General features: G+C 41.1%; 1 protein-coding gene across 2 annotated transcripts; it reads right to left on the minus strand.

The window, feature by feature from the left end:
• Positions 1-411: 411 nt before the first annotated feature.
• Positions 412-11558, minus strand: LOC133139183 (SAM pointed domain-containing Ets transcription factor). Of its 2 annotated transcripts, XM_061258564.1 has the most exons (7): positions 11144-11558; positions 6200-6339; positions 4613-5040; positions 3950-4147; positions 3118-3165; positions 2509-2643; positions 412-2224 (listed from the first exon to the last, which is right to left on the minus strand). In XM_061258564.1, exons 2-7 carry the CDS (start codon positions 6289-6291, stop codon positions 2046-2048), a joined length of 1080 nt encoding a protein of 359 aa, XP_061114548.1. In that variant the 5' UTR covers positions 6292-6339; positions 11144-11558; the 3' UTR covers positions 412-2045. The 2 variants fall into 2 exon arrangements, with proteins under 2 accessions (XP_061114548.1, XP_061114547.1); XM_061258563.1 differs by lacking the exon at positions 6200-6339.
• Positions 11559-13909: the final 2351 nt, after the last annotated feature.

Raw genomic sequence — 13909 nt, forward strand, 5'->3', positions numbered from 1 at the left:
ACACTGTACAATGATTAGGTCCCGTGGAACGTAAGGTTGTCAGTGTAACGTAGTCTTGTAAAAATTTGAATATTAACCGAGAATTTCAAGGTGCTGGCTCGCCTTGTTAATTTAGAAGTGTCACACCAACCTAAGGCACCAACACATATTTCGCGATTGTTCTGACTTTGTGCGGGGCGCAGTGATTAGCAAGCGATAGAGGATGTATGGAGCCACCCTCTTTGATAATTTGAGCTCTCGGTGAAGGTTCACTGAATACTAGCAATGTATAAAAATAACACAACGCTTTATTACATTTATTAATAACGCAACAGCGGGTCCACCCAAATAAATTGGCAACAACAAACAAGTAATGAATGCAAACTGTTTATTCTGTACAGGAATACGTTAGTAAACCGATAGAGCGGCGTGCTGGGTTTTAATATGAAAGTGACTGGACGCTGAAAAGTTGCTTGCTTAAAAAATAAAACTCACACACGTTGCAAGTTGTACTATAGTTTGTGGAGGAGGTATGGACTTCACAAAAAACTAAAATGCGAAGTGCAGAGCAGTATCTTTTTTCTTATTTCCAACCTCCAGACATTTTTCAGTCCATGCGAGATCCTTCATTACAGCATGTCATGTTCAAGTTCGTAGTTATACACAGAAACGGGTGAAGGGAAATAGTAACCTACTGTCTAATATATTTTCGTTAGTAAAATAAACATTCCATTAGGAGTACAGGCAAAGCTGCGAGTCTATGAATGGGAAATGTGCACTTGCTAAATGGAAGAAACAAGTAGACGAACACATCAAATGGATGATGAATGAATGGGCGCCTGCCGTTTGTTCTTATTTAACGTGAAAAAAACTCCATTAGCTGGCCTTGTATAACCTCCATTGTGTAAACCTGATTTGACGTGTTTCGTATCGATGCGTGGTGCAAGCCATTAAAGGTAGAAAAGCATACATCATAAATTAAAGCAAACATTGAGTTATGGATCAACTTTGTTGTCACCTATCGGGAGCAGAACAACCAAGCGGTTTTGGCGTGGCTTAATACCGCTTTAATAAAGCGTCAATTTATCGTATAAACACTATCGGTTTTTTAAGTAAATAGTCCTAACCTTTTTATGAAAGTACTACTATTTTGTAACATTAATATTGTGTGCCTTTTGGAGTCATCTTCTGCCTTTTGGTCCGCAGAGGGCAGTAGTCTTCGCAGTATCTGTGATTTTAAAGTACTATACATATTTTTCTCAGTGCTGAGTAGAGATATAGGAAGGGCTGGAGTGCTACAGGTAATTCTTTATCAGGGAATGGGATGTTAAAAGGCATATGGAAGAGGAAAACGCCTCCAAGACTAAACACCAAACCTATTATCACAGAAAAGCAGATAATATAAATTATAGTACACAATGGGGCAATTGCAACCAACTCCAATAAAGCTGGTTAAACCTGTTTAAGCCTTAGGAGCACATGGCTGGAACTGGAACTTATTGCAGTTCTGTGGTCTAGGAATTGAAATGTTTAAACTTTGGCTAATTTGGGTGCAGTTGCCACATTGAGTCTTGCGAAGAAAAAACAAATGAACAAACAAACAAAAAAAACCACAATAAAGGCCTCTTTATAAAAATAGAGCTCTGTAACATTGAATATTGAAAACCAAAAGACAAGAACCCTACATGCTAATCACCAAACAAATAATGTAAAATCCCTAAAACACAGGAACAGGCAGATAATGCGAATTGGGAAACAAGGCAGTTTACATATGATTCAGATGAATGCAGTTCATGCATTTTTGTCTTCATTGGTGTGGAGGGAACATACTGTACTTCATCCCCTGACAATAACATGGTGCTAAGAAAGGGAGTGTATGGCCTACTCCAGGGTGGGGGGTCCTCAACTGAAGGAGTGCTGTAGATTGCTAGTTTTTTCCCCCCTTTTTTGAGTGTTCAGAGAGAAGATGGAGAGATTTGGTGAATACGCTTGTTCAATTCCAGTCCAATTCCCTCCCTGCTACAGTCTTTGCAGGCTCTAGCTCCAACACTCCCTCACTGGCCTCTTCATACTGGATGGACAAACTGGTAGACCAGTCTTTGAGACACGTCAGGCTTCCGGATGATTCCCTTCTTGTAGTATTGGCGGATGGACCGGCTCAGCTTGTCGTAGTTCATGGCCGGACGGTTTTTCCTGATGCCCCAGAGCCTCGCTACGTGGGCTGAGTCTTCTATTTTGAAGATGCCTGAATGGGGGAGGAGGCCCAAAATTTCATTAACCTAGTTTATTATTATTATTATTATTATTAGTAGTAGTAGTAGTAGTAGTAGTAGTAGTAGTAGTATTAACAAAAGTAATGATAATTCTGGAAAACGATGAGACCTTCAGACTTGCAATGGCCAGTTTACACTCCACAGGACTTCTGGTGAAAGTCAGCACTGTGAGGATCACCCATCCCATGGACTGCACTAAAAGTGACTCCCTCACTGGGTAACCGGCGCTCCCCTCCCCGCTCCTCCAGGGACTCACCTTTCTCCTTGTTGAGCCAGCGGATGCAGCGGCCGTAGCTGTGTGGCTTGAGCAGGAGCTCCCGGAGGAACTGCCACAGATGGATGGGCTGCCCGGAGCAGAAGGAGTCTGCCTCCGACCACAGCTCCTCCCCACCTGGAGAAGCAGGAGGAAGGACAGGTCCGGTCAGAGAGCTGAGTCTGTGTCTGTGTGATTTACACATCTCTACAACAAAGCAGCTGAGCAGCCATAAAATATTAATATTTTCAATAGTTTAATCTGCTTTTATTTCATCTGAGTGATTTGGTCTTTATACCTTTATTATTATTACTATGATTATGATTATTATTATTATTATTATTATTATTATTATTATTATTATTATTATTATTATTATTATTATTAACCTTGCGACACTTAAACAAATGAGTAAACTTATGGACAAATCTAAAGAAATAGCAATACATTATATGATTACATGATATCTGGCTTGATAACATTTTTAGTTGAAAAATGGGATCTGCAAGAGTTTTCAGCGGTGTCAAAGCACAGATCTATATTCCCCCACAGCTTGCTGCTCTTGTTCTCTCCATATGGGACTTTTGAAGTAAGAAAAGGTGAAGTTGTTACCTGAGAACTTGCTGTCTCCTGGAGAGCACCGCTCCTTCATCCACGCCGCTGAGAAACGGAGGCAAATATGAGCTAGGAAATTATACATCACCATTTTGTTTGTAAAATGAGTTGTTTCCCTGAGATTCTTCATTTATAGTACATTCCACTTCTGGACGTTCTCCACGTTCCAGTCCATGGGACTAACTTCTCTGTTCTATTACAGAGAACAGGCTGTGTATGTTTTTATCTTACAATGTTTTTCACTGATAGTTTCTTAGCAACATTAAAATGAATATTCCCAATTGGCATGCAGAGCATTTTCAAGATGTTTTTTGGGACTTCTAAACTTGAAGTAATTCCTTTTAATTTCTCATGACTTTTTAAATGACTTTTATTGTTCAAGTCCATGACAATAACAACCACAAAAGTAAAACTCCTAGGATGGGATTTAATCAGTGTTGTTGTAATGTTTGACTTGCACTATTTGACTACTTTTTGTCACAAACTGTTAAATTAATAAATTAATTTAGATGATTAGTCAACTTGCCAAGTTATGAAGCTATGAAGAATATGTATTTATTATTAAGTATTAGTTAAGGCCTTAATTGAGGCCTTAATCTTTGCACTAATACAATCCAAGCACATTTCATCAGGGATGAGTGAATATCTATGTACAATCAATAGGGAGCATAAGCAAGAACTATGGTTCAGCATGTTCAGAAAATAATATAGAGCACAAACACTACCCCATATTTCAGCAGTATAACTCCAGAGAATCCTGGTTTTGGCCTCAGAGTCTCATTAAAATGACTGGCTACAGTTGAATTCTCTGGTCAGTGAGTGAACATACCAGACTTCCAGATGTCCAGGTGAGCGTAGACCACATCCCCACACTGTATGTTCCTCTGTCTGAACTCCTCTTCACTCATGGCACACAGGTCCTTGCCGTTGAGGTCCTGAAAAGCCTTCCCCACTTGAGGCAATCTGTACAGGTGCTCTGTCCACAGCATCCACTTCTGGACGTTCCCCACGTTCCAGTCCATGGGGTCTTCAGAGTGGGGCAGGGATGGGTGAAAGGGAATTGAATGAGTGTAGCAAAAATGCCTGCTGTTCATTTTAGCACAGCTACTGCATGTTTGCTTCATAGATATCATAGTGATAATTTCAGCACTTTTATGAAGGCTTCTCCAGCATCTATGAGAATTTCTGTTCTGTTTGCACAGGAGCTATTGTATTGTATGCTATTGTATGTTGTGTATTTTTGCTGAAATATAGCCAAACACATGGCCTGTGTTTGTCAGGTTTTTGAGGATTGTCGACTGACGGGAAAGCCGACAGGACAAACAGCAGGGACCTCAGAGAACCTTGATAATCAGATCAGATAACTTTGGGGCATCAGGCCAGATGGAGTTAGTTGTGTAATTATACTGTATGTTTTAATCAACAAATTAAGTGGCGAGAAGCACAAAAGCCAGCAGACCCCAGGGCCCTCTGGACGCATGTGCCTGCATACCTGGCGTGATGTTGAGCAGCTTGCAGGCCGTCTCGATGTCCTTCAGCACCTCTCCCACCACCATGCTCTGGACCTGCTCTAAGGAGCGTTCCTCCATCTGGCCGTCTAGGCCCAGGGAGAGCCCCAGCCCCTGACTGTCGATGACGGGGCACTGCTCGGGCCGGGGGCTGGAGGAAGGGGGCGCCGTCTCTGAAACCTTGAGCAGCCAGGTGGCGTCCTCGGTGACCAGCATGTCGAAGCAGGACAGGTAGAGCCCGGGCAGGCCCCGCTCTGTGGCCCCGGCCAGATCCCGGGGCGGCTTGGTGTCCTCCAGCTCCCAGGCGTCCCGCTCCAGGGATGTGAGGGGGGTCTCAGCAAAGCCAACCCGGGGCGAGTGTAGAGAGCTGGCCACCTCGCCCCTGTCGGGACTGCCCATGGTCACCACAGCACTGCAGGGACACAGGACACGTCAGATAGCACCTGTGTTCATGGGGCTCTGTTTACTCAGTTACCTCACCGGTATCCACAAGCAGAAAGGAAAACTCGGAAGATAAGGACATTTATTGTGACTTTGGAAAATGTGATCATTTTTGGCATTTATTAATCTAGGTAATCTTAAAATGATTATCTAGAGCCTTTGTTCTATTGTGTGCACCTCAACCATAGACTCCTTCCAAAATAGTTTGATTTGTTAATGTTTAAATTCCCACAGGTTTGGAATTGTTGAACTGTGCTGGACAGCACTGCACAGGTGAAATGTTTCATAAACATTCAATGTATTGTTAATAATACTTGTGTTTTTAACAATGAACATTTGTTTTTGAACTCTTAGTCACTGCCTAGGACCGTACATGGTGAACCTTATAAAATCAATATTGACCTGCACATCACAAAATGAAATGAATTAAATGCTTAATTAACCTTTTGAAATATAGGTTTGGCATGAACATTGTTTTCCTTTCCCCTATCAAGTGTTATGCCGTATAATACATTGCAACCAAGCCTATATTTTTAAACAGTAGTAATATTTAAACAAACACTATGTCTCATTAACAATGTAAGTAGAATTACTCAAATCCATTTGGAGCCCACTTGGTCGTTTACAATTAGACTTCAGTGTCTAAAAAACGGTTTGCTTTGAAATATATAATGCCCAGGTTTAGCACTTTCAGATTTCTTAAGTTTTGTTAATTTTATTTTCAGGAGTTGGAAACTCCATAATTAAGAAAATAGAATATGTTAAGAAAATAGAACTGAATGAATGGCACACAAACTCAACAACTGAATTAAAACAAACTTACGTTACCTCTTTCAGGCAATATCCAATTATCCAGCACCTGTTATAACATGTCCAGTTTGCCATCCGTAATTAAATAGAATGAAATAAGCTCAATGTTACGAAACCATCCGTGAGAGAGTTGTCCTGACTTGGGCCTTGAGTTAAGTTCTGGCTATAATGTTTTCTGAACCTTTTTTATTGCGCCTGAAGTCAAACTTCTTCAAAGGACAAAGGCAAGTGTGATGACGGCAAGCCCCAAAACAGAATTTGGAAGTCACTGGGTGATTTCGGTAAGCATGGGGCTAAATGGATTTTACTGAGTCGCTTACTTGTGGGTCAGTTCTCGCGAAAGGACACCAACATGGGGGCGAGTGCCTGAGATTGGGTGCTGGACCAATACTGTCATGGTGCACTCTTTCATTGCACCGGTCCTGCTGTCTCCTGTCTCCACTGTCAGCTGGAGTCAGGGCTTTTTAATCAAACAAAACACAGAGCAGACAATGAGGGGATAGTCTGAGGAAAGGACACACTTTGTGGGCAGTGGGACAGCCAGGTCACCAATACCTGTCCTACACCGTGAGTGCTGGATTTTCCATTAGATTTGACACAGCAAAGATTATTGGAGGCAATAGTACTTCTGTTTTTATCATTCTATTTTAATTTTCTTGTTCATTTACAACTTGTAGATACACTCAGTGGGCACTTTATTTGGTATTTATTTGACTTTTTTTACTTGTGCTACTGTAGCCTATCCAGTTAGAGGTTTGTGTGTTCAGCAATGTTCTTTGACATACCACTGTTGTATTGTGTGGTTATTTGCGTTACTGTCACCTTCCTGTCAGCTTTGACCAGTCTGGTCCTTCTCCTCTGGCCTCTCTCTTTAACAACTGCCTGCAGAACTGGATGTTTTTTGTTTTTTGCACCATTTTCGCAAACTCTAGTGACTGTTGTGCGTGAAAATTCCAGGTGATCAGCAGTTTCTGAGATACTCAAACCACCCTGTCTGGCACCAACAATTATTCCATGGTCAAAGTTACATTTCTTCCCCATTCTGATATTTTGTCTGAGAAACAGCTGAACCTCTTGACCAGCTTTTATGCTTTTTGTTGCAGCCACATGATTCACTGATTAAATATTTGTAGTTACTAGCTGGTGTACAGGCCTACCTAATAAAGTGGTTACTGAGTGTATATCCTATATAAAATTAAAGATAAATGTTAAGTGAGTCTAGTCTTACAGAATATTTTTGTTCTAAAGGCAAAAAAAGACAATTTATTAGGCCTAAAGGTGATTTCAAGGACACGCCTGTTGATTTATTAATTTTACTTGATGCCTTAATTTGTGTTTTAATCCATACAGCATAGCATCAGATACTGTAATTATAAAATGTAGATTACCGTAATTTGTCACCTAAATAGAGGTCCAGATTCATAAACTAAAGCTTACTATTGTATATCCTTCAATTAGTGTATTTCAGTTACTACTTGATAAACTCTCGTAGTTCAGTTTCTGCCTTCAATAAGTGTTAATATCTTTGATGCTATGTTGATAGTACAATGGTTGACTAATGAGGTTGTTTCTTGGCTGTGCTGGTGAATCATCACAAGGTATCAGGAGTAATCTATATGTAATGGAAAAAAGAACCTGCCCTCTCACCAGAATTACTTGAGGCTAACTTTGGCCCTATATCTGATTCTCCTATGATTCTAATGTGATTCCATTGCCTACAGGCACACACCTGAGGCACACACCCAGTTTCAACAAATGAAACACGGGGAGATGTATTTCACCAAATAGGATTCGACTTTGGGGTCACAAGCTTTCAATATTGCACTGAAAAGAGCAAGGCAAGAGCCCCCACAAAAGCCTTTGAAGATGCCCTCAATCTAACCCTGAAGGAAATGAAGTTACTCTCTTAAAGAAGCTGCCCTCCCTTGTCTTCACTTTATTTTTTCCTTTCGTTCTTTTCCAAATTCCTCATTCCTTTCATCCCCCTTGCCCAAAAAAAGTATCCCACCCGCCCCCTCCCACCCCAGTCGGTGTGTTGTGTCCAACTGGTTTAACTGGAATAAGATTAAGAACCATTGGTGGCCAAGCTGACATGCTGTGTGTTCACTCTGTCCTGCAACAGCTTGCGTTAAGCCCATCAGTCCAGCAAATTTAGTCATTTCGCTTCTTCTATTGGGTAGAAAAAAGAGAAGACGCAAACAGGCTCTCCAGGCAAAGGATTAAGCCCTCCACTGATCTCTAAATGAGTTTAGTGAAGACCGATTTTCATTTGAGGGGAATTAGAGCTTGGTCGATTTCCTCGAAAGACAAGACTAGATAAAGAGAGACAACCCCTCTGGGAACAGCAACATGCAAAGAACAGTTTCACAGCTTGGACAAGGCAACAATGTTGTGATTTATGGGTTCACCTGTGCTCTGCTATTATACACATACACACCTCGAGAGGACTGCAGAGCACACCAGAGTGCTATCAGAAAGGAAAGTTAACCTCTATACTGAGGCCCAGTTTTACAGTGAGGACCTGGCAAAGAGCCTTTAATCATTGCAACAAGCCTTTCTGCCCTACGGCAGCAAGGAGTAAAACCAAATGTACAGACCAACACTGGAACATGAGCCCCTCTGGCATTAACAGGGTATGGCCCTTCATTGGGAAGTGCCAGATGAAAAGATCTTATGTTTGTTTTCTGATCTGATATTTGTTCAAGGCAATAAGAAGTCATGCATGATGAAGTGCATGGAATAAATAATCCTGGTAGTCGGACCAATAAAATAATCTTCTGGTTAATACTATGCATTTTCTGTGTGTGCTCGGGTCTGTAGAGAAAAGGGAAAGTGGCCTGAGGTAGCCTTAAGCCTTCTTTAGAAATGGCCTCTTTCTGGGTTTTGGAGTTAAAGTGTGTGTACAGTTGGGCGTGTTTGTTTGCCATGCATTGAGTCGAACTTGCCTTTTCATCTCCCGGGCTAACTGTTTATTTCTCATGGGAAACGGTGACCAACTGTGTGAAATAAAACTGCCCACATTTTAGAAACCTTTATTTAGAATGATTTCTATCCATAATAAATGTGAAATACTGATCGATGGAAGAGCGAGAGGATATTAAAAAATGTGGGAAAGCAGTAGTTTTTTAAGTGGGGTTTTTTTGCAGACAGGCAGATAACAGCATAGGAAATGTGAGATGTTTGAGATGTTGCTGGTCAGGAAAGACCTTTAACGTGGATTATGAGTCTTGCTATAAGCGTTTGACTCAGCCTGCACTGGCCTCTTGATGCTTCCGGATGTGACCACATAATGAGGCTGACGGACCCCATCACAGCACTTACACATAACCTTGAACCTTAAGTGCTCCAGCCGAACTCTAGAGAGCCAAGGGTTTTGAGTGCATTAATCACACCCATAATGAGTGAGCGAGTACAAGGAAGTCATTTAACTTTGAATAAGTACATGTACAAGGGGGAAGCCTCAGTGGACCTGAAATATTTCCAAGAAGGAAGAGATCTAAAATAAGAGAACAGCTGTTTCTGGGAGCATTTTTTTAATTAATAGGGGATGGCCTCCATCATGTTAATGCCTGTGTAGAAGAATTGAGATCAGAGACAAGGTAAACTACCTGCCACTGCATCTTTTATATGCAAAGCTAAAATGTATTGACGCTGACAATGCTTGTCAGTTATGATGAGTGTTTATGTAAGCATTCTTTGTCATCCAGGAATAATAAAGAGCAAATGAAGTGATTCAGTGAATGCAATGCGTTGATGTGTGTTTCTGCTTCAGATTTTCTAGGACAAAGTGCACAGTCTGATGTTCAGAGTTCTATGTTTAAACATCTCGATAGGCGGTGGCGATTAATCCACATGCAGTGCCAATACAGGTGCTGTGACTCATACCTGTGGCTTTGCCACCTGTCACTCACTCTGTCAGCTCCAGGTGTGTCATTCAAATGATTAGCGTCACAGAAGCCACAGCCACACCTATACGGGCGCTGCACTCTTTTCCCAAATGTTGCTTTTTTGCTAGCAAAACCATTTCACTGCCAACTGTGACACAATTTTTTGCGTGCCAGCAAAGTGTATACGTGTTGTGATACATGAGCAGCTCGTGGTGGAGTCCACACTTCTCAGTTTCTTGTCAAATATCATATCAGCTACTGTTATCTCTCTCTTTGGGTCATGGCCCCTCCACCACCCCTGATAAAGATCTCTAAGTCGCATTGGTTTTTAGACAAGCTGATTAAGGAAAAGGGGAAATAAAAAAACCTGAATCTTTGGTCTGAGGGAGAGCACCTATTACAAATGCACCTATTATTCTTTAGTAGCCAAGCTATGCTGATTGAAGCTAATTTGTTCACTATTATTTGTGTATTATTTCCAACTGACATACGTTTATCCGATTTTTGCAATGACAATTACTGGAGTGTGCAAGTATGAGCAAGTATCAGTCGACTGACAAGTTCCCTAACTGCTGCAGAATGCTTTCACAGAATGATTCCTATGCAGTAGCCATGAGTGCTTGTAGTAAATAGGTAATTCAGCAAATAAAATACAGTGATATACTTGGTTAGATATATTTTGCATACATATATTCATAAAATAGCAATTAGGCCCTATTTAGAATCAGATTATTTAATGTACTGGAAGTCTCTAAAGCCCAGTTTAGCTAAGGGCTACCATACCTACTGGGAATAAACTTGAAGGTTGTTTACTTATTGACTAAATTAATGGCCTGGCATGTTAAGGCACATTTCAGAAGATGGAGAAGAATTGATAATTGTTGCCATGTCACTCCAGTTGGGAGGGCAGCCATGCAGAGTCTGAAAGGCAGCCTATCCTGCGAATGATTTTCTAGCAAGCTTGCTCCTGAATGTAAATGTATAAAATTAATAATTTTGGACCCATGTCTTTAGCAGTACTGATTCCCAGGTGGCTGTATTATTCTCATACAGTAAAATGGACATGACTTAGCATTGTTTGAGCATTTTTGTTACACCTACTGCAACTTTCCAACTCACTCTGCAGCTCAGCTAAAGCATCTCTACCAAAAGCTTTACCATCAGCACGATGTGGGTACATTACATATTGCATTTCTGACACATAATATGATACAATATCATACATTAAATTAACATATGGCACTTTTCGGCCTCATCCAGGACCTCGTTGGGGCTGGGCCCGTCACCTCAAAGAGCCGTGGGTCCCATGCGTAGCCCTCAAACGCAGCCCTCCTAATGAGAGCGCACATTTCTCTGCACTCATCAGCCTGTTCCTACCTCATCGGGGCTGGGAGCTGATGCTGGGAGGATGGCAGTGGTGAGGGGCACTCCGACGCCGTGGGGCACAGGTGCAGTGGGGGCAGCTTGGTCATCTGGTGCCAAAACGTCTCTCACGGGTTTGTCAGGTTCAGCGCTGAAGGTCCTGCCGGGTGGGGTCCCGGTCTGGCCCCTTTAGTGGTCTGGGGAATCCGGTTTGGGTATGAGGTGAGGTGATGTGTGAAAGGCTATGGCAGTTTTTTAAGTCGAGCCTGTTCGACAGGCTTCCGGGAGAGAATGCGTTACGAATATGTAAGAAGGTTTTTAATTACCTGCCTTATCAGTTAAAGGCTCCCACCACGCCAATGTGTGTGTTCGCGTGTGTGCAGGTGACTGTGTGCCAAGAAGGTGTGTGGATGTGTGTGTGTGTGCCTGCGTGTGTGTGTGAAGGAATGTCTGCTCCATTGACTGCCGGTCACATTTATAAGGAGGCCTTATTTACATGTGTAAACAGTATGCTGGAGGTGTTGTTACTCAGTCATCTCCCAAGACACTATTGTGTTGTTTAACTCCTTGATGACTGCCACAGCTGAGCATTGTGAGGATTAGTATAGAGGACAGATAGGAATGGCTTGTGAGAAAGAATCCATCACAGTGCTTGCTTTCCAGATCAAAAGCTCTTCCATTGAAAATGATTGGAATCTACTCCCAAAAAGTCTTCCCAAATATAATGAATAAAGGAAAGAATTTGGCACTCTATCACTGTCCTTATTGGCTATTGGGAAATCGATGGGATAGGCTTACAGATTTGCATTTTAGGATTTAGGAGTGATTGTAACGAAACCTCAAATTTGCTTATCAAATTTGTGGAGGAACGTGGGAACATGGACTGTAAACCTGTGATTTAAAAAGAAAACATGATACAGTAGATATATTTCAGTATATACGCTCAGTGAGCACTTTATTAGGTATTTATTAGACTTTTTTGTTTTTACTTCTACTGCTGTAGCCTATGCACTTACATTTATGATGCATTGTGTGTTCAGAGATGCTCTTCTGCATACCACTGTTGTAATGTGTGGTTATTTGCGTTACTGTCACCTTCCTGTCAGCTTTGACCAGTCTGGCCATTCTCCTCTGATGTCTCTCATTAACAAGGCATTTCTGTCTGCAGCACTGCTTCTCACTGGATTATTATTATTTTTTGCACTATTCTAAGCAAACTTTTCTGAGATACTCAAACCTCCCTGTCTGCCACCAACAATCATTCCACAGTCAAAGTCACTTAGATCACGTTGATGTGAACACTAATTGCCCATATCTGCATGATTGTATGCAACTGACTGATTAGATAATCGCTTGAATAAGTATGTGTTATAAAGTAAAAATGTTCCTAATAAAGTGCTCGGTAAGTGTATACAATATACAATATTTTTCTGGATTTGGCTCTGTTTTCCACAATTTTAGATTTTTAATCAAACAATTGTTAAAGTGTAGATTTTCAGCATTTAATAAAGGGTATTTTATACATTTTGGTTTCACCATGTAGAAATTACTTCACTGTTTATACATTTCAGGGCACCATAATGTTCGGGACATATTAATGCTATGTAAGAGAAAGTAGTCGTGTTTAGTATTTTATTGCATTCAATGACTGCTTGAATCTGTGACCCAGAGACATCACCAGGTGTTGAGTATCTCCTCTGATGATGCTCTGCAGACCTGCACTGTAGCCATCTTCAGCTGCCGGTGTTTCAGGAGTTAGTGGCCTTAGGTATTCTCTTCAGCATATGAAACTCACATTCAGTTAGATTCAGATCGGATTAATTACTTGGCCAGTTAAGCATTTTCCAGTGTTTGGCTTTGAAGCAACTTTGTTGCTTTTGCAGTATGTTTGGGATCAGTGCCTTTCTGTGAGTTTGGGGGCATTTGGTTGAACTTGAGCGGAGAAGAGGCTTCTAGCTTCTAACTAGTGGTTTGCATCTTGCAGTGTAGCCACTGTAGTTCTGATTGTAAAGTCTTCTGATACATCCACGTCAGCCTCCTGAAGTCTCTCATCTTTTGGACAGGTCCTTGGGTTTTTTTTTTTTCAATTTGGTGACAATTCTTTGGCCATCAAATGCAGTGTTCTTGCTTGGCCTACGAGGCCCTTTGCGATTAAACTCGGTAGTGCTCTCTTTCTTATCAATGGTTCCAAATGGTTGATTTTGGTGAGCCTAAGGTTTGGCTTATGTCTCTGTCTCTTTTTTATAGTTGTTTCTTGACTTTCATTGGCCTAACTCTGGTCTTGGTGTTGAAAAAATGCCAATAATAGACTTAAAGAGCCACCAAACATCTAGAATCAAGACCTGCACTAAAGATGCAATTGAACCCATCTGTCTGATCAGACAGTGAACACCTGTGAAGCCATTTATCCTAAACATGCCCTGAATTGGTGGCACCATAATATAATTCCTACATGCAGAAACCATAAAAAATAATCTTCAATAAAAGCTGAGAATCTGCACTTTAACCACATGTGACTTGTTTGATTTAAAATCAAAAATTGAGGAGCATTAAAGAGCCAATTACAGAGCCAAATTTTAAAAATACAGCGTCATTGTCTCAGGACATATGGAGGTCACTGTATATTTATACTCACTAAATTACTGCCACCAACAGAGCCACTGAGCTTAAAATTTGGAATACAAATATGATTTGTAGATATTTAAATGTGATTGAACCCTCTGTAGTATAGCTCTTATATGATTTTTATAAACAATGTCCCATAGTCCCATTAGACAATGT

The sequence above is a fragment of the Conger conger genome, chromosome 10 (assembly GCF_963514075.1).
Source record: "Conger conger chromosome 10, fConCon1.1, whole genome shotgun sequence".
In the NCBI taxonomy this organism is placed as follows: domain Eukaryota; kingdom Metazoa; phylum Chordata; class Actinopteri; order Anguilliformes; family Congridae; genus Conger; species Conger conger.